The sequence below is a fragment of the Suricata suricatta genome, chromosome 12 (assembly GCF_006229205.1).
Source record: "Suricata suricatta isolate VVHF042 chromosome 12, meerkat_22Aug2017_6uvM2_HiC, whole genome shotgun sequence".
In the NCBI taxonomy this organism is placed as follows: domain Eukaryota; kingdom Metazoa; phylum Chordata; class Mammalia; order Carnivora; family Herpestidae; genus Suricata; species Suricata suricatta.
The window spans coordinates 92,209,177-92,229,126 of record NC_043711.1 but is presented as its reverse complement, the minus strand read 5'-3'; the positions used below and the strand labels follow the sequence as shown (position 1 = coordinate 92,229,126).

Genomic DNA, 19,950 nt, shown 5'->3' with positions numbered 1-19,950 from the left:
GAATTAGGGCCAAACAAGAGCACCAGGCTCCCTCACAAAACGCTAAACAGGCTTAAACAGAACGTAGTCACAGGTGGCATTTGCAGCATCTGGGGAGGGGGCTGTAGACCTTTAAATACATCTACACAGGTCTACACTGAGGTTGTGGAGGAGGTCTTGATCGCCAGCTCTAGTAATGCAACAAATACGTATACAAAGCTCACTAAGGGTCGCGCACTGATTCCCTCCATTTCCCAGAACGCAGCCACCCGGGATTGCCTCCCGAGTGCCTAGTTGTGATTTTGGACCAGCCACTTCCAATCCCCCGACCCATACAATTTCCCTATCTGGACAAGGATTATATGCTCCCTTCCTCCCAGAACACATCAAATCCAATCGGGAAGGATTCGATTAAGCTCGATAAGAGCGTTAGGTCATCGGTCACGAGCCAGGATAAATGACTAATGATGTCTTCTCTCCCGCCAAATCAAAACCTCCCGGTAGCCATACACTCCCAGGAGTGGCTCCGGGAGGGGCGTGGCCAGGCCACTGAGAGCCACGCCCCCGGACGGCGGGGCAGCCTTCGCCGCGCCCAACCCTGCGGCTCAGGGAAGGGACCCAGCAGTGACGTCGGATATTCACGCCCGTGTAACCCTCCGCCAGCCGAGAAAGTAGTTCCCAGCCATAGAGGACTCCGTCACCCATACTTGGTGATATAAAAATCCCTAACTCTCTCAGGACTGGACTATGGTTCTGAGGCCTCAGGGCGACCTTCCGACACACCGAAAAGCGATCTTTCTCTGGATCGGCGTAGGAAGTAGTTCCGGCTACGGTGGGCCGATGGGTTCCTCCGCAGCGGGGGAAAGAGGATGGCGACCTCGTCGATGCCGGAGTCGGAAAGGATCGCGGCTACGAAAGCGTCAGGTGAGCGTCTGGTAGTCAGGTCGCCCCACTGCACCCTGCCACGAAGTGGGGCCAGACTGCGGGGATAGCCGGCGGCGAGCTCCCGGGCCGGCGGGGCTGTCCGAACAGGGCCCCGGGGTCCCAGGCCCTTTAGTCGCTCTCGCACTTGCCTGAGCGGAAACCCGGCGCCGCCACAAGATGGCGTCGGGCCTGGAGCGCAGGCAGCGCCGGGGACAGCCCCGAGTCGCCAGGCCCCGGGACCGTCGCTGTCAGCCCCCTCCGCATGGGAACCAGGGGAGGGGGGAGCGAGCCACTGACCCAGGGGGCCTGCGGGCTGTACCACCGACCCTGCACCCGGGGGGACTCGGGGGGCCGAAGGGCTGAACCACTGAGCCCCGCTAGGGCTCTTAGAGCGAACCACGCTGCGGGCATCATGGAGGGGAAACGGGGAGGGTCTAGATTACCGGCCACTGACCACCCTCCTGGGGCTGGGGAAGGACTCTAGACTGGGAGGCCAGGCTTCTTGGTCCTGTTTTCTCAAAGCTTCTGTCTCTACACGAGAAAGCCTCTCCCCGTCGGAGGCTCAGTCTTTGTACCTGCGAAATGGGCGCACGGGTGCAGTTGGGTGGGCCGTGGTTGCCTGGGCCGGGGAGAAGGCCCACCTGTTCCAGCCCGCATCACGTCTTCTGGCAGAGTGAAGGATCCAGACCCTGCGCCTCCCTGTCAGGCGGCCCCCCGAGCCGATGGAGGAGAACGAGGTGGAGAGCAGTAGCGACGCGGCCCCTGGGCCTGGCCGGCCCGAGGAGCCCTCTGAGAGCGGCTTGGGCGTGGGCACCTCTGAAGCCGTGTCGGCCGACAGCAGCGACGCCGCGGCCGCCCCGGGGTCGGCTGAGGCCGACGACTCTGGTGTGGGGCAGAGCTCCGACCGCGGCACCAGCTCTCTGGTATGGACCGTGCTTGCCGGCGTGGGTGGAGGCGGGGACCGCAGGCGGCATGCCTGGCAGCCAAGGGCAGCAGCCAGAAAGGCTGGCTCAGAACTAATACTTGGTTCTGGTTTATTGTGTGTCAGGCACCATGCCGAGCCCCTGACACGGATTTTCTCAGTTAAACCTCATACCTTGTATGGCGTATCACTCTTGTCCGGGGAAGGAAATCGGGACACAGAGAGCAAGCCAACAGAGCCAGGGTTTAAATCTAAGCTGTGGCCTTACCCACTCCACTACCCACTGTCTTCCCTCTTTGAGACGCAGGTGTCCAGGTTCAAATCTTACCTCTACCTGTGATTCACCGGGAGACCTCTTTGAGCCTCATTTTTCTGTCTGTAAAATGGAGCAGGAATGGCTGCCTCAGAGAATGCTCTTTACATTTGCTTTGCAAAACTATTTCCTTCGGGCTCTGCCATTCCTGGCTCTGTGTTCTTGGACATGCTACCCCACTTCTAGCTCTGTTTTTTCATCTGTAGAGTGGGAATGATAAATACATATGCTTTTGTGAGGATTGAATGAATTAGCATATGTAAAACAATGGAAACAGTGCTCAGCATGTAGTAAGCACTCAGTATTAGCCATTACCGTTATTATTATCTGCAAGGTAATGATTTCCAAGACATCACATTATAGAGCTGCACCACGCTGGACCCCATTTTGGGGTCCAGGATTTCATTAATGCAGCAGAGATGGGTCTCCCATGTGCCTAGCTTGTGCTGGGCCCTGGGGATACAGCCTGGCACAAGATAGATGTGGCCCGGCCTTAATGGAAAGTACCGTCCGACCTAGGAGATCTGACACAACAGAGTACAGAGTGAACCATAATGGTGCAGGGGTGGGGTGGGGTGGGGTGGGGGGACAAAGACAACTACAGCACCGAGGACAGAGGGGTCCTACTTTGGCCTTGGGGGTTAGGGTTAGCTTCCTAGAAGAGGTACCAGGTAAACAGTGGCGAGAAGGCTGGCCAGGAATTTGCTGTGGGGCAATGCTGGGAAGCATTTCAGAGGAAATAGCTCATTCAACAGCCCAGTGAAAATCATTCTAGGCTGGCTGTTGTGTGCATGTGGGAATTATGGCGCCTCTTGCCTGACCAGAGCCGGAGACCCTGGGACTTGTTCTTGGGTGGCTCTGTGACTAGAGGGCATCTACTGGTCCTTTATGGGGCTGACGGTGTGGCTGCCTCCACTCACCACGGCCACGGAGCTCTAGTGGTGGGAACCGGCCCTGCCCCCTCCGTGGCTCCTAAAATCCCTCTCTCCTGTTCCCTGTCACCCAGGAGGATGTGTCTGAGGGCAGCTCGAGCACAGACCCCCTACCCCACAGCTACCTGCCTGATTCATCTTCGGTGTCCCGTGGGCCAGAGGAGGGGGTGGCAGGGGCCCCCCCAGCCCTGGTACACTCCAGCGCACTCCCAGACCCCAACATGCTGGTGTCTGACTGCACGGCTTCATCCTCGGACCTGGGCTCAGCCATTGACAAGATCATCGAGTCCACCATCGGGCCAGACCTCATCCCAAGTGAGTCAGGAAGAGGCAGCAAGGGCAGGCCCACAGGGGTCCCCCCGCGGGGTCCAGTAGGACCGGCCATGCCAACTTAGGCAAATAACCCTGCCACTCTGTGTGACAGGGGAACGGTGGCCTCTGTCTCGTAGTAGTAAACGAGGTGAGGATTTAATAGGACAGCTCAGTGTTGTGCCTGTCTTGTGATAAACACTCAATAGATATAGAAATAATAATACCTAACTTTGTACTGGAGTTCGTTCTGAGCACTTTACATATGGTAGCTCATTAATCCTCCCAGTGACCCCAAAGGTCGGTGCTGTTATCATCCTCGTAGTCGAGAGGAGGAGTCTGCGGCACAGAGGACCCACTGCGACTAGCAGGTGTTGCGCCATGGGCTCAGACAGTCTGACTCGGATTCTTCACTCCTTTTTTTTTTAATGTTTATTATTAGTTTTTTGAGAGACAGAAGGCTAGTGGGGGAGGGGCAGAGAGAGAGAGACACAGAATCCGAAGCAGGCTCCAGGCTCTGAGCTGTCAGCACAGAGCCTGACCCAGGGCTCAAACTCACCAACCATGAGATCATGACCTGAGCCAAAGTCAGATGCTCAAGCGACTGAGTCAGCCAGGCGCCCCCCAGATTCTGTACTCCGGATTTGCCGCACTGTACCTTCTCTTGTTACTGGTAAAAAGGCCACAGGCTTCAAATAGTCCTGGGGTGGTGTGGAAAGTCAGCCTTGATAAAGTGATGCAGGGGCTAGCCCCTGACCTTGGAGAAGTTTGGAGATGGGAAGGGAGACTCCCCAGGTTTAGTGGTCAAAGGTGGGGCAGGGGGGCAGCCGAGGCATCCACATGAGTGTAGGCCAGCTACGAGGCCAGTGTGTCACACACACTGGACCTCCCGAAAGCCCTGTTCTAGGGCAGGGGCGGGAAGGGGCGTGCAGACAGGGGCAGGGCACAGAGGAGGGCTCACGGCGGCAGTGCAGCTGATTCATAGTTGCACGGGTGAGCCAGAATGAATGGGGGCAGTGACAATTATCATTGTCAACTGGGAATCCCCTCCCCCCATCTCGGCCCAGGCTGCATCACGGTAACCAGTGCGGAGGATGGCGGGACCGAGACTGCACGGTACCTGATCCTGCAGGGCCCAGACGACGGTGAGACCCCAGGCGGCAGCCCCAGGGAGCCCTGCACTGGGCGAGGGAGTTGGAGAGGGGGGCCCTGCCACAAACTCACTATGTGATCCCTGGTCCTGCCCGGTAGGGGCAGCTGTTGCTCATGGCCAACCGTCCCCTCCCTTCCCTCCCACCCCCTCGTCCACCCACAGGTGCCCCCATGGCTTCGCCGATGTCCAGTTCCACCTTGGCCCACAGCCTGGCAGCCATCGAGGCCTTGGCTGACGGCCCCACGTCCACATGCCTGGAGCCCCCTGAGGAGGCACGGGGCCGGCCCAGCTCTGAGGCACAGCCGCCCCCCAGCTCCGGCACGGAGGAGCCAGACCTGCAGAGCCTGGAGGCCATGATGGAAGTGGTGGTGGTACAGCAGTTCAAGTGCAAGATGTGCCAGTACCGGAGCAGCACCAAGGCCACGCTGCTGCGCCACATGCGGGAGCGCCACTTCCGACCAGGTGTGTTGACGGTGACCTGCCTGGCTGGGACTTTACGGGAGGGCGCGGCGCCAGCCAGACATGGCCGCCTTCTCTTCTCCTCATAGCAGCGGCGGCCGCTGCTGGTAAGAAGGGGCGTCTGGTGAGGAAGTGGGGCACTTCTGCCAAGACCCCGGACGAAGAGGGGCCAGAGGAGGAAGATGACGATGACATTGTCGACGCTGGTGCCATTGACGACCTGGAGGGTAGGCCACCTTAGCTCCCAGAAGTGCCATCCCCATCCCTATCTACAAATACCAAATTCCCTCTGGCCCACCTGGAGGGCTGGGAAGGAGGAACTGGTACACGCGTGTGCCTCCAGTATAAGACAGAGGAGTCGGAGCTCTGGGGTCAGGACCTCTGCATGCAGTTGTGCAGGCTGTGCACTAAAAAAGATCACCATCTCTAAGAGGGCCACATTCACATTTGTCCAACAGAAATAGAAGAAACTGCACATGAACTTCTTTTTTTGTAGCTACATTTTAAAAAGTTAAAAGAGGGGCGCCTGGATGGCTTAGTTGGTTGACCGTACGACTTTGGCTCAGGTCGTGATCTTGCAGATCATGAGTTCAAGCCCCGCGTCAGGGTCTGTGCGGACAGCTTAGCCTGGAGCCTGCTTCAGATTCTGTGTCTCCCTGCCTCTCTCTCTGCCCCTCCCCTGCTCACTCACTCTCTTTGAAAAATAAATTTTGAAAATATTAAAAAATAAATAAGTAAAAAGGTAAAAGAAAAAGATAAAATTAAGCTCAAACAGAATTATCAATGGCTTATTTTACTTTCTCTTTTTATGCTAGTCTTTTGAAAGTCAGTGTGTATTTTATACTTAATTATGTGTTAGTGCAAAAAAGAAAATCACACGTTACTGTAGGCCAGGCACACGTGTTCGGTAGTTGTGTGTGGCCAGTGGTTCCTGCACTGGGATAGCACGGTCCTCAGAGTGTGTAGACGTCAGTGTTTATTCCAGCTGTCTTCTAATGATGACCATAAAGGGTCCTAAGGAAGGGGCACCTTTTTCTAATTCCCATGTGGTGCTGCCTGAGTTAGTGATAGGAGTCAGGAAAGGCACAGAGAAAGGATGGCAGGGGCTTGGAGAGAGGGGCTCATAGTCAGCCAGGGGGAGGCCAGGAGGGCTCCTCAGAGGAGGCACCGCTGTTGATAGGCTCGAAGGAGGAGTAGCAGGGATGGGAAGTGGGCCTCCTCCCAGAGAAGCGGGGCCAGGGCCCAGGGCTGAAAGGGCAGGGCCAGCACTGATCCCCACCTTCTCTTGTGGTCCCCACAGAGGACAGTGACTACAATCCGGCCGAGGATGAGCCCCGGGGCCGGCAGCTCCGGCCCCAGCGCCCTGCTCCCAGTACACCAAGACCCCGCAGGAGACCTGGCCGGCCCCGGAAGCTGCCTTGCCTGGAGACCGCGGACCTCCCAGAAGGTGAGAGTTAGTCGGGTGGGGCCGTGGTGAGGGGCACAGAGGGATGGCCTCCTCCCCTGCTCACTTCTGTGGGGCCGTGGGGACTGAGTGTGCCATGCAGGGCGGCAGGTGGCAAACCAGGGCCACCTGCAGGCTGCCTCTTAAAGGGACCAAGCTTGGGCGCCTGGGTGGCTCAGTCGGTTAAGCATCCGGCTTCGGCTCAGGTCAGATCTCACGGTTCGTGGGTTCGAGCCCCGCGTCGGGCTCTGTGCTGACAGCTAGCTCAGAGCCTGGAGCCTGTTTGGGATTCTGTGTCTCCCTCTCTCTCTGACCCTCCCCTGCTCCAGCTGTCTCTCTCTGTCTCTCAAAAATAAAATAAAAAGCAATAAAAAAAAAAAAAGGGGACCAAGCTTGAGAAGCCCTGACGTAAGCAAGATCTCCGCTTTGGGACAGGGCCTCTCGGTGGTGAGGTGTTGGAACACGGGAGAAGTTTGAATCTTTAGAACTGAACTAAGAACGGGAGGTGTGAGTGTGGTCACGGAAACGAGAACAATTCTGAGGTCTGCAACCGTGTCCGAGGAGCACTGGCCGGAGCGTCACAAGCCGGGGACTAGAAAGCACGATCCCGGCTGTGAATGGCTCCGCCGCTTAGAGCGTGTGACTTAGGGCGTGTTACTTGGCCTCTCGAATCCCTTGTGCCCTTGTTAGGAGTAGAGGTGACAGCACCTGGCTTTCGGGGCGCGTTAAGGGGTAAATATACACACACAGAAACACACGATAACTGGTTTTGTACGTGCAGTCCACGGGAGATCGTTCCACATTTTTAGTGTCCTTTTAAAAACAGCTTTTTATTAAGAACTGTACGGGAAGGCACACACGACCTAGGCGCAGGCCTTAGGGAATTTTTGCAAGGTGAATGCACCCTAATCAAGAAGCAAGATGTTACCAGCATTGTCTGTGTCACTTGTAGTTTTGAAAATATTGCATCGGGATACAGTTGATGGTTTTGAATAGGTAGCACATTCCTATTGTTCAGACTTCAAAAGGTTAGGAGTGATGCTCCGGCTTCTCCCTTCCGCCCACCTGCCCTCTGGAGACCCAGCCCCCCAAGGGCAGGCCAATGTTAAGGTTCGGCTGTTATTCCCAGCCCCTAGAATGTTCCCTGAGGTCACTAGAGCAGCACTTATTTCCATCTCTCGGATGGGAAAATGGGACTCAGAGAGGGCAGTGCCTTTGCCTCTCAGGCACTGTAGGCCGGTGTCAGAGCCGAGCCAGTGCACAGGTCTCTTGACGGGGAGGTCGCTGGCTCTCTTGCCGCCGCCACTGCAGACTGTCCTGTTTCAGTTGTGCTGCGCTAGCAGCATGTCAGTTGCAGGAGGGGCCTGTGTCCACACTGCCTGCTGCCTGCGTGTGTCCCTGGCCCAACGTGCCCATCAGTGGTCGGTGGCAGTGTTTGAGGGAAGTGTTTTGGCTGGCCCCTGGCACACCAGTCCACATCTGTCCTGGTGTGTCCGTGGCTGACTTGCCACCGTGTCCGTGACAGGTGTGGAAGGAGAGCCTCCGGTGAGTTCCCAGAGCGGCCAGAGCCCTCCAGAGCCTCAGGACCCCGAGGCACCCAGCTCCTCTGGCCCCGGATGCCTGGTTGCCCTGGGCAAGGCTGACAGGGGCCCCGGGGAGCCCGGCGTGAGCCAGTCGGATGCAGAGAACGCAGCCCCCTCCTGCCAGGACGAGCCCGATGCCCCACCCCGCCGCAGGGGCCGACCCTCCAGGCACTTCCTTGGCAAGAAATACCGCAAGTACGTGGAGCAGAGGTGAGTTGGAGGTGGACAGCCTGGCGGCCCCAGCCCACCACACCTCTTCCCACCGCCCTCCTGCCAGGTATTATTACAAGTCCCCCAAACCGCTGCTGAGGCCCTTCCTGTGCCGCATCTGCGGCTCCCGCTTTCTGTCCCACGAGGACCTGCGTTTCCATGTCAACTCCCACGAGGCCGGGGACCCCCAGCGCTTCAGGTGCCTGCAGTGCAGCTACCGCTCCCGCCGCTGGTCCTCGCTCAAGGTGCTCAGCAGGGGAGGGGAGGCAGGGGCCAGGGTGGAGGCTAGCCAGTCCAGGAGGGAGTGGATTCAGCGGGTTTGCAGGCACACGCCTGGGCCGCTGCGGTGCTGAAGCAGCTGGGGCGGCAGTGCGGGTCCTTTTGCAGGCTGCACGCTGCTCAGCGGTGTCACATCTGAGGGGTGTCATGCCGCACAGACCTGTTTGTTTGCCACACACGCTGGTTGGTACACGGCAGGCAAACTGGCTTTATCTAATTCTGTCTGTTGGAAAGTTTCCCACTAGATGGCAGTAAGGTGTCTCAAGAAAGGGGCTCCTTTTTATCATTTACCCATAAGTGCCAGTGACCCTAAGCCATTCTGTATCCGGTACCTGGGGCTGGCACACTAGTGCAGCCTGAAGAGGCGGCAGGTACCAAGAGTCCTGTTTTACTGACCTGGAAAACTGGTGTGGCTTGGCCAAAGTGAGGCAGAGCATCAGCCATTGTGGGGGGTGGGGCCCCCCCGAAGCCCCTGTGCTTTCTGCATGCGGCACTTCCTCCCTCGGACGGGACCCGTGACGCCTGCCGGGGCCAGGCTGTGCAGAGCGCAGTGGGGCCGTGCCGCCTGGGTTTGGCTCCCAGCGCCACCGTTCACAAGGTCACTCTGGGGCCCCAGCACATCCCTTCCCTGTGAGCCTCAGTTGCTGCCTCTGTCAGATGATGAGCCAGCATAGGGCCGGGTGCAGAGGAGGTGCCCTCATTGAGGGGAGTCCCCAGCCCTTACTGGCTGCAGCCCCTCCTGCACTCGTTCTGGGAGTGGCTCCCATGGCAGTGCTGAGGCTGTGGGCACGGCTTGGGGGCGAGGGGGAGGCGAGCCCCAGCCCACTGGCCGTCTGCCTCTGTCCTAGGAGCACATGTTCAATCACGTGGGCAGTAAGCCCTACAAGTGTGGCGAATGCAGCTATGCCAGCGTCTACCGGAAGGATGTGGCCCGGCACGCAGCTGTGCACAGCCGAGACCGGTCAGTGCGCGTGGGTGGGGTGGGCAGGGGCAGGGCCCAGCGTAACCACGTCCCCCTTTATGAGCACCTGCTCTGGGCCACACCGTTCACAGCACATTGCAGACATCTGAGAGATAAGGCCGTTCATCCCAGCTCCCTTGGCTCCAAGCAGTCGCAGGGCCTGATAGGTTCTTGTTGCATCTCTTCCCTGCTCTGAGCTTTCTGGGATGGGGACAGTCATTGTTGAGGGGAGTTAAGGAGCTCAGAGAACGATCTAAAGATCTTGAAGACTCCCAACTCTCAGAGCCTGACAGAGCAGACATGAGACAGGTGGGAGGAGGAAAATCCTTAGGGGCCCCGAGATTGCTCACTAAGTTGTAGTTAGATCTACAGCTTCGGGAAGGAGTTCACTCTGCTTGGGCTGGAAGGCGAGCAGAGGCTGGAAACAGGCATCTTGGAGAACAGTGACTTTCAAACTGCTCGTGGGAAAGGCTGCTCTCCCTGGTGCTTTTGGGTTTTCTTTTTTTTAAGAAAAAGGGAGAAGGGAAACAAGATTAGGGACCCCAGGTGAACACCTGCTTCACTAGCTGTTTTCTGTGGGACTTCTCAGGGCCTTTGAAATGCACATATATTTTGTGACACAAAGGAAGAAGGCACCATTCTAGAATTTATTTACACCATGCTTCTTAGCATTTCCCAGCAAACTCCACTTGGGGAAACCCTGTTCTGAGAGAAGGGTTGGGCTGGGCAGTGGGGACACTCAGGGCTGAGACGGTCCAGTCCATGTGAGAGTGCTTGTGGTGGGTTGGGGAAGCAGTGGTCTAACCCCTCTGCCTTTCTCCCCCAGGAAGAAGAGGCCAGATCCAGTGAGTCTGGGGCCTGGCCCCGGAAGGGAGCTTGCTTGAGGGCTGCCTGTCAGGCGGGGGCAGGAGGTGAGATCTCCCTCTCTCTCCTCCCCCTTCTCTATCCATCTGGTCCATTCTCGTCCCTTCCCAGACCCCGAAGCTGAGCTCCTTCCCCTGCCCTGTGTGTGGCCGTGTGTACCCCATGCAGAAGAGACTCACACAGCACATGAAAACACACAGCACTGAGAAGCCCCACATGTGTGACAAGGTGGGTGGGGCCAAGGGCTGGGGAGAGGAGCACGGGCTCTCCCTAGACAGTCCCCTCCCCATCTCTAACTCACCCTACGCCTCACAGTGTGGAAAATCCTTTAAGAAGCGCTACACCTTTAAGATGCACCTGCTCACGCATATCCAGGCTGTGGCTAACCGCAGGTATATCCCCAAGGAGGCCCCTGGGGCTGGAGCACCTCACCCAACCCCCACTGCTGAGCTTCCCTCACTCTCACCACCTCCAGGTTCAAGTGCGAGTTCTGTGAGTTTGTTTGTGAGGACAAGAAGGCACTGCTGAACCACCAGCTGTCCCACGTCAGCGACAAGCCATTCAAATGCAGCTTTTGCCCCTACCGCACCTTCCGAGAGGACTTCCTGCTCTCCCACGTGGCTGTCAAGCACACAGGTCAGGCCAGCCCCAAACCCCTGTGAGCCCGAAACTTGCCACACCCCTAGTCAGCAGCCCTCTGCAGCCCGGCCTCTCAGTTCTCAGTTGTAAGGAAATCCCCTGTGGGGTGTCACCCACTCCCCTCACCTAAGCCAGCTCTCCTCCTCGTGGCCGAGGGCTAACTTGCCCTCTCTGAGCTATGAGAGGGGGAGTCAGAGCACCTACCATGCAACAGTTGTAAAAGTGAGTTCCATCTGTGCCTGGAGCCCTGTCTGTGCCGGGCACTGGGGAGGAGGTTTCTGGAGGCCCCAGCCTCATCCAGGAAGTAGGAGAAACGGCATCATGTGCTTGGCCCGAAGAAGGTGGACGAAACAGTTGGTTCTCTCTCCTCCTCGGTGCCCAGCCCTCTGACGGGCACACTGGAGGAGATTAGACACGCTAGGGGGCCGCATCCCTGGCCGCCCGGGGCAGGTGATACATAAGAGAAGTGTGCGGTCTCCTGACATGAACATGAGGCGCTCCCGGGGAGGCTGTGAGTGCCAGCAGTGGGCCTGGTTCCTTTCTGTCTTGGCACAAGAGAGGAAGGCAGCATGTGTTTGCCTGTCGTTGGGAATGAAGCGCAGGGAGTGAGTCCATCAGAGAGGCCTTTCCTCCAGGGGCCAAGCCGTTCGCCTGTGAGTACTGCCACTTCAGCACCCGGCACAAGAAGAACCTCCGCCTGCACGTCCGGTGCCGGCACGCCAGCAGCTTTGAGGAGTGGGGGCGGCGCCACCCAGAGGAGCCCCCGTCCCGCCGGCGCCCCTTCTTCTCTCTGCAGCAGATTGAGGAGCTGAAGCAGCAGCACAGCGCAGCCCCTGGGCCTCCCCCCAGCTCCCCAGGACCCCCTGAGGTAAGCTCAGCCCAGCAGGCGGCAGGGGCCGGGATGGCAGTGTCCCCTCTCCAGGTGGGCAGGTGAGGTCACAGACACGGCAGCCCCTAAGCTCAGAGTGGGCGTGGCTTTCCAGTGCTAGTAGTAGAGAATGGAAATACGAGCTTAATCGTGCCAGTAGCTTCTTATTCTCTCACATAAAAGAAGGCCAAAGGTCAGCAGCTTAGGGCTAGCCTGTGTGGCAGCTCTGTGGCCAGTCATCAGGGACCAAGCTCTCTCAATGTTTTTTCCCAGCCATCCTAGGCATACGACTTTCATCTTTGTGGTTGGCGCATGGTCCAGGATAGCTGCAGGAGCTCCAGCCTTCTAGCCACATCTCAGGCAAGAAGCAGCAGGAAGGGGTGGGTGAAGGGCAAAAAGGAAGCCTGCCAGCTCTCTGTCTTCTCGTGAACTTAACCAGGAGCTCCTGCTTAGCCACAAGGCCATACTTTATGTAGCTGCAAGTCAGGCCGAGAAGTATAGTGTCATAGCTGAGGACACTGCCTACCCCTCCTGTGCCCTAGAACATGGACCCCTGCTACGTGCTGATAGAACACAGACTCTAGAGTCAGTCTTGTGTTCAGACCCCAGCTCTGCTACTAACTAGCTGTGGGATCTTAAGCCAGTGGCCTCATCTCTCTGAGCCTCAGGGGGTTCACCTGTGGGCCTGAGCTGATAAGTACCTGGCAGTGTGGTTGTGTGAAGATGAAACAAGGCAACAGAGGTAAAGTGCCTGACACAGGAGGTGCTTGGTAACCTCTGCTCGAATTCAAGCTGCCCCCTCTCAGGCTAGGTCACGCCCCCCCCACAGGTCCCCCCTGAGGCGGCACCTTTCCAGGCACCCGAGACGCCCCCGCTGCTTTGTTCTGACACCCTCGGTGGTGCCACCATCATCTACCAGCAAGGTGAGGCCTGAGGAGCTGGGCAGGGGCGCGGCACATGCTGGGCTGGAGGCTGGAGAGGGCCGCTGGCCCGCTCTGAGGCTCAGGTCTCTCCCGACCCAGGAGCTGAGGAGTCCACAGCAATGGCCACGCAGACAGCCTTGGATCTGCTGCTGAACATGAGTGCCCAGCGGGAGCTGGGGGGCACGGCCCTGCAGGTGAGCTGCCCGCCGCCGCCGCCTCTCTGTGCGGCTGCCTTAGGTGTCTGCTCTGCCCTGGACCCTGGGAGGAGAGGGGCATGGTGAGACAGACACGCCTGCCCTCAGGACGTGCCCAGTTAACAGCGAGACGGTCCACTGAAACCCCGTGGGCAGAGGAGGGGGACCTGCTGTGCCAGGGAGGTCAGAGGGGCCCCAACTCAGCTCCAGTCACCTGCAGCTCTTGCGGCTTCTGGAGCCCTGCTGGTCAGGTGTCCTAGCTCTGGGGCCGCCCTGTGCGGCAGTTCCCGGCCAGCTTCTTGTCCAGCCTTGTCCTCTCGTTCCGCAACACTTCCCACAGGCCAGAGGCTCCCAAGGCGCTCTCCCGCCAGCCTGTCTTATCCCTGAACCTCATGCCCAGCAGACCCCCGCCCCCAGCTCATCATCTTCACTTCTGCCTCCTTGTGGGCGCCTGGGGTCACCCTTATACGCCCCTGCCCCCGCTGCACATCCCACGCTCCTCTGAGGTGGGGAGAGCTTTGTTCCCAGTCTCTCGGGCTCTCTAAAAGATGTAGAATGTGTGTTTGAGATGATAAATTCCAAGAACTTGGAGCAATGACATGCTTCCAGGGGCTGGAAGGCCGACAGAACTCTGCGGAGGAGGGAGCCTGGTGTCAGACCGGGAGATCTTCATAGGATTTCGTTAGTGCCTTTGGGGGTGTGTAGAAGTTCTGCATTTTTAGATGGTTAAATCAGTCTTTTAGAGTTTTTACCTTTGATATCATCCCTAGAAAGGCCTCCTTCACCCCAAGATTATATAAACATTCATTTGTATTTTCTTCTTAGGGCTTCATTTACTTATACTTAAATCTTTACTCCACCTGCAATTTATTTTTGGTGTATGCAGAAAGGTAGGGGACTTACTTTACTTTTTACCCCAAAAGTGCAGTGCAGTATATCAAATAATCTTCCCCAGTGGTTGGAAATGTGCACTTTACCATGTTCTAGATTCCCATATGTATAGGAGTCCATTTCCACACAAGTTCTGTTTTATTGCTGTTGGCTGTACTCTTTTTTAATCTATTTACAAAAATGTGTTAAAAGAAACCAAAATGAACATTAGGAAATGTTCTATACAGAAAGTGAAACTCCTTAACAGCCCCCCCCCCCCCCCCCCCGTTAATGGCAAAGAAGCCTTTCCTCCAGTTCCGTCCATGTACACACTAACACGGGGACACGGTTTCTAAAAAAGCTGGGGTCCCCCGATTCATCCTCATCGACACCGCACTCTTGTTCGCTCGGCGGTATGTGAGGCGCGGCCCGGCCACCACGCGGTCCTCGCTCTTTCTGTCCCCGTTTCACGTGCCCACGCTGCTGCGCCAGAGGCGTTGTGCGTGTGTTCAGTCCTGTGTTGCTTGGGTTTGCTTCCAGCTTTTCATTGATCAGGACACATCAGTGCACATTTCAGGAGGTCCTAAAACATTCCTCAGTTTTAAAAAAGCCTCCTAGAAGTAGAATTCGTGGGCCTGAAGGTATGAAGCCGCCTAAGGCATGCCAGAGTATGTGACCACCTCTAGCGCGTGCTCCCCGCCACCCTTACCCACACTCGGTATCCCCAAGCTTTGGAAATGGTAGAAGTATGTTTCGTGGTCTTTTTTCTTAAGGTTTTCTTAAAATAATCTCTACACTCAATATAGGGCTTGAACTCATGACCCTGAGATGAAGAGTCGTGCTCCTCGTGATCTTAATTTATAATTTTGTGACCATCAACGAGATTGAGCTATGTTCATAGACCATTTTATTTCTTCTCTGACTTGTGGCCTGTGTCTCTTGTTGGTCCTTCTAGCATCACTTTGTGGGGGCGCTTTGTAGATGAGGGAGGCTCCCCCTTTTCTCAAATGAATTGTTAAGTACCACTCCCCCCATTACTTTGTTTTCTAATTGTAGTTTATGGTTCGTTTTTGCTGTAGGCTTTAGCATCTTTTTCTGTCATGATTATAGTAATCATATATTTATCATAAACTATCCACATTTTCTTTTCATATACTTAGAGATTTATTACTTTTTGGTCTTTAACCCATTTGAAGCAGACTTTGGAGGAAGCTTTTTCTTTCTTAAATGGTTTGCTGGCTGTCCCTTTACTAGGATTTCTCAATCTTGGCCTTTTGTCCCAGATAATTCTTCGTGGTGGGGGCCATCTCTGCAGATCACCCCTGGGTGCCAGGACCACCCCTCTCCCGATGGTGACCACCAACGAATGTCTCCAGACGTTGCCTGACGCCTGGAGGGCAGGGTTGCTCTCCCCGGTCTTGTTACGGTTATTTCCAGGTGCCGGGCAGCGCTGGGAGAGCCAGGGTGCTCTGCAGATCCCGCAGCGGGGCTTGCACAGACGAGGGGTGGTGGCGCGGGACATGGCCAGAGCTCGGGTGGGCTGTGAGGCCCTGCACGCCGGCCTCCGTACCCGCTTCTGACACGCTCCGCTTCCGTCACAGGTGGCCGTGGTGAAGTCGGAGGATGTGGGAGCAGAGTTAGCATCCCCCGGCGGGCAGCCTTCCCCAGCAGGGACCACTCCCCAAGTGGTAACCCTCCACGTGGCAGAGCCGGGGAGCAGCGTGGCGGCGGAGAGCCAGCTGGGCACCCCCGATCTGCAACAGATCACTCTGGCGCCCGGTCCGTTTGGTGGGACTGGCTACAGTGTCATCACAGCACCCCCTATGGAGGAGGGGACATCGGCTCCTGGCACACCTTACAGGTGAGACCTGCTGCCCACTAGGCCCCCCTCAGCCATTTAGAAGGCGTGCTAGGAGGCCTCAGGGAAGGTCCCTGCCCACTCGAACCGAGTTGGCAGGAGGCAAAAATCCTAATGTGTTTAATGCGATTAGCTGTAGGAGTCGTATTCTTAGGAGGTCGGAAGCCACTATTTCTTGGCTGCTTAGCTGTTCCGGGCACTGGACATTGGTGAACTCCCCCAATCCACTCTCCTGAGATCCAGGTGTCCCTCACTGTACAAGTGAGGAAACGGGCCAAGGGTGTTGAATAACTTACCTGAAGTCAGACATACAGTGAGGAGTCAAACTTTGGGTTCCAAAGCCATGTGCTCTTTGTTCTGGGTGATCCCAGATCCTCCCGGGTGATACCAGTTCTGACCTTCCGGGCAAACTCAGCTGCTTTGCTGGCACTGGAGGCCTGTCGGCTGCACTTGGCTGTTTCTACACCCAGCAAGCTGGGGACAGAAAGATGACATGCTCACTGAACTCCTGGGCAGTCTAAGAAAGCCCTTAATCAAGCACTGAAGTGCCACAGCGTGTGGCTGGGGTGGAAGGCAGGGTCCCTGGGCCGCTGGCAGGCAGGCAGCCCAGTTTTGGCGTCTGCCTGCCTGCACTGCCTCCCACGCTGGGCCTCTTGCTGCCGCCCTTGGCCAGGCCTGGGCCGGAACCCGGGGCCTCACTGCCTCACCACCACCACCCCTCAGTCGATGCCTTTCTTGGGGAAGAGGATTCCTGTGGCCTTCCCCTCCCTTCCTCGAACCCCGCCTCACCCCTCCCCTCCTCGGTGTCCACAGTGAGGAGCCCCCAGGGGAGGCAGCCCAGGCTGTGGTCGTGAGCGACACCCTGAAAGAACCTGGCACCCACTACATCATGGCAGCCGATGGGACACAGCTGCACCACATTGAGGTGAGGCTGGGGTGGTCGGCCCCTCCCCCACATCCCGTCGGGCCCCCGTGCACCCTGGGACCTCACGCTCCCCCATCTCTCTACAGCTGGCTGCAGATGGCTCCATCTCCTTCCAGAATCCAGAGCCCCTGGCGCCTGGAGCCAAGTGGCCCCTGCTGCAGTGCGGGGGGCTGCCCAGAGATGGCCCTGACCCCCCACCTCCAGCCAGGACCCAGCGGGTGGGAGACCCGCAGGGCTCTGCCTCCCCACCCCCTGCAGCCAGCAAAGCTCTGAGCCTAGCAGTGCCGCCCTCGCCACCATCTGCAGGCACAGCATCATCAAAGAAGTTTTCCTGCAAGATCTGTGCCGAGGCCTTCCCTGGCCGAGCAGAGATGGAGAGTCACAAACGGGCCCATGCCGGGCCTAGTGCCTTCAAGTGTCCCGACTGCCCCTTCAGTGCCCGCCAGTGGCCCGAGGTCCGGGTAGGTGCTGCCCCCTTGTGCCTCCCCTAGCGCTCATTTGACCACTTGTTTGCGTAACAAACTTGAACTAAACACCGCAAGCAGGGCCCGCAGCCCCTCTCTGGGGTCAGAAAGGACTCCCTGAGGCCTCAGCTTGAGGGAGTGCAGTCTGGTGGGGAAGCAGACCAGCCAGTGTGACTGATGCTCCACAGTGTTCCCACCGGGAACAGAATGCACATGGCAGAGCAGAGACAGCCAGGGAACAGGTCGTGTGGACTTGGGTGCTGGCGACGACCAAGCTGGGCCTGTAGGGGCAAAGGCACAGGTGTGGCGGCACCAGGCACGCTTAGGGAAATATGAGGCATCTAGAATAGGGAGGGCACAGAGCACGAGGAAGGTGGTGGAGAGGGCACGGAGGTGACAACGGGGGTTCTGGGCACGAGGCGGGGTCCCTTCCCCCTAGGACTCCAGTTCACCTCCCACCATGCACAGAACCCTCACAGCAGCTCAGTGAGGGGAGCAGGGCCCGGAACCCTGGAACGTCAGGGCTGGAGGAGACCTTCAGGGGTCCCCTCATCTGACCCTCTACCTACGTGACACGGGGGGTAAACTGAATTGGAGCAGGGACAGGACTTCCTAAGTGACCTGATGGTGGGGCCTGTGGCTTTTCCCTCTTGGCACACAGCAGCACCAGATCCTGGTCTGGTTTGTACTTGTCACCCAGTTTCTACATCTGAGGACAGATTCCCTGACAGTGGTCTCTAGGGGGAGCTGCCTGTCCTCACCTGCCCCTGACTCTGCCCCTGCTCCAGGCCCACATGGCACAGCACTCGAGCTTGCGGCCCCACCAGTGCAGCCAGTGCAGCTTTGCCTCCAAGAACAAGAAGGACCTGCGGCGACACATGCTGACCCACACCAACGAGAAGCCTTTTGCGTGCCACCTCTGCGGGCAGCGGTGAGGCTGAGGCCAGGTGGACGGGGGCTGGGCTGCTGGGCACATGTGATGGGGCTGCCCCTGAGCTTTCTTCCCTCCCCCTCAGTTTCAACCGGAACGGGCATCTCAAATTCCACATCCAACGGCTGCACAGTCCTGATGGGAGAAAGACGGGGACGCCTGCCGCCCGGACCCCCAGCCGGACCCCCACCCAGACCATCATCCTGAACAGTGATGACGAGACACTGGCCACGCTGCACAGTGAGCCATCCTGGGAGAGCAGGGTGAGGGCTGGGGCGTCTCCGCTCTCCCTGGACCCCCACCCCGTGCAAGCACCCTCTCCTCTCTACCCAGCCGCACTCCAGTCCAGTCATGGGGTCCTGGGGCCAGAGCGGCTACAGCAGGCACTGGGCCAGGAACACATCATTGTGGCCCAAGAGCAGACCGTGAGCAATCAGGTGAGAGCCCGGGTTGGGGACCCTGCGGGCAAGTCACAGGCAGGGCTGGGGGCACACAGAGCAAGGCTAGAGCTGACTTGGTCCTGGCAGGAAGAAGCCACCTATATCCAAGAGATCACCACAGCTGATGGCCAGACAGTGCAGCATCTGGTGACCTCTGATAACCAGGTGAGCACCTCAGCCAGGAGGGCCCTCCCTCCCACTCCCCCTACCCTAAACCCCCTCTAGGGGGGAAAGTACTTTCCCAGCCACTCCTCCAGGGTCTGTGCAGCTGACATCATTGATGGCGGGTGTCCTAGACACCTGCTCTGGCTTCCTGGTCTGGCAGGGCCCCCAGCACCTGCCTCTTCACCCTTCTCCAGGTACAGTACATCATCTCCCAGGATGGAGTCCAGCACCTGCTCCCCCAGGAGTATGTTGTGGTTCCAGAGGGCCATCACATCCAGGTGGGCCAGGCCTGGGCAGGGAGGGGAGTGCGGGGAAGGGCGGACAGCCTCCTTAATCACCAAATCGGCTTCCTCTCTCCAGGTACAGGAAGGCCAGATCACACACATCCAGTATGAACAAGGGGCCCCGTTCCTCCAGGAGTCCCAGGTAGGGCCTTTAGGGGTTGTGTAAAGCTGGGGGCACAGGCAGTACTCCTCCAAGGCCATGTCTCATTGGCTTCTCCCCTCTAGATCCAGTATGTGCCTGTGTCCCCAGGCCAGCAGCTTGTCACACAGGCCCAACTAGAGGCGGCAGCTCACTCAGCAGTCACAGGTACGGGGTGGCAACCTGAAAACCACGGGGACCCAGGCCCAGCTTCTGGGGCCTCAGGCTCACCGTCCTTTCCCCTCCCCTGGCAGCGGTGGCTGATGCTGCTATGGCCCAAGCCCAGGGCCTGTTTGGCACAGAAGAGGCAGTGCCTGAACACATCCAACAGCTGCAGCACCAGGGCATCGAGTACGACGTCATTACCCTGACCGATGACTGAGTCCCACTGGCCCAACGCAGACCATGGATGTTGGGGCCAGCCATGCTGGGGGTCGGGGGGACCCAGTGGAGTCACCTCCGTGTTCCATCTAGGGTCTCCAGACCCTGGGCAGCCAGCATCCTGTCACTCTGAGAGAGTCAGACCTGTGCTGCTGGCTTTAGGGGACAGCCACAGGCCCCAGCCAGGACATGCTGGGTGCCCTAGCCTGCAGGCAGGCTTTGAGGAGAAAAATTTATTTTTGTTTGGATGGACCCACTGGCCCCTCAGTCTCAATAAAGGGACCAGAGTCCAGTCCTGACCATCTTTGTCCGCAAGGACTTGGGAAACGGAAAGGAGGAGCCTGTTACAGCTCCCAAGAGCTGCCTAGCCCCACAGTGCGGCCTGCCTGGCCTCGGCAAATGCAGGGGCCCAACAACAGGGCAGACCCATGGGGCAGAGACCCTGATACTAGGACAGATGGCTGAGCGGGTAAGAACCGCCCCCACCCCCCACCCCCCAGCACTGTCAGACCCTCTTCCTCCCCTGGCCCACCGAGG

At 58.0% G+C, this 19,950-nt stretch overlaps 1 protein-coding gene across 2 annotated transcripts; it reads left to right on the top strand.

Moving 5' to 3' along the window:
* Positions 1-613: 613 nt before the first annotated feature.
* ZNF335 (zinc finger protein 335) lies at positions 614-19,713 on the top strand. 2 transcript variants are annotated; one of them, XM_029917071.1, is made up of 28 exons: positions 614-903; positions 1,576-1,826; positions 3,145-3,385; positions 4,447-4,524; positions 4,695-4,994; positions 5,084-5,218; positions 6,292-6,438; positions 7,961-8,213; positions 8,296-8,473; positions 9,356-9,468; positions 10,295-10,313; positions 10,444-10,560; positions 10,648-10,724; positions 10,808-10,968; positions 11,607-11,839; positions 12,669-12,762; positions 12,862-12,956; positions 15,428-15,687; positions 16,498-16,609; positions 16,696-17,070; positions 17,862-18,004; positions 18,090-18,244; positions 18,338-18,441; positions 18,532-18,609; positions 18,804-18,887; positions 18,970-19,035; positions 19,119-19,200; positions 19,287-19,713. In XM_029917071.1, the coding sequence occupies exons 2-28, from the start codon at positions 1,626-1,628 to the stop codon at positions 19,412-19,414; spliced, it is 4,029 nt and encodes a 1,342-aa protein (XP_029772931.1). In that variant the 5' UTR covers positions 614-903; positions 1,576-1,625; the 3' UTR covers positions 19,415-19,713. The 2 variants fall into 2 exon arrangements, with proteins under 2 accessions (XP_029772931.1, XP_029772930.1); XM_029917070.1 differs by having other exon boundaries at positions 5,081-5,218.
* The last annotated feature ends 237 nt before the right edge of the window (positions 19,714-19,950 follow it).

What these genes read in the sequence shown, in the direction of transcription:
- ZNF335 (XM_029917070.1), top strand. Translation starts at nt 1,626, where the DNA reads ATGGAGGAGAACGAGGTGGAGAGCAGTAGCGACGCGGCCCCTGGGCCT. An exon ending in CACCATCATCTACCAGCAAG is followed by an intron (nt 12,763 to 12,861) that starts GTGAGGCCTGAG and finishes CTCCCGACCCAG; the next exon opens with GAGCTGAGGAGTCCACAGCA. An exon ending in GCTCCTGGCACACCTTACAG is followed by an intron (nt 15,688 to 16,497) that starts GTGAGACCTGCT and finishes CGGTGTCCACAG; the next exon opens with TGAGGAGCCCCCAGGGGAGG.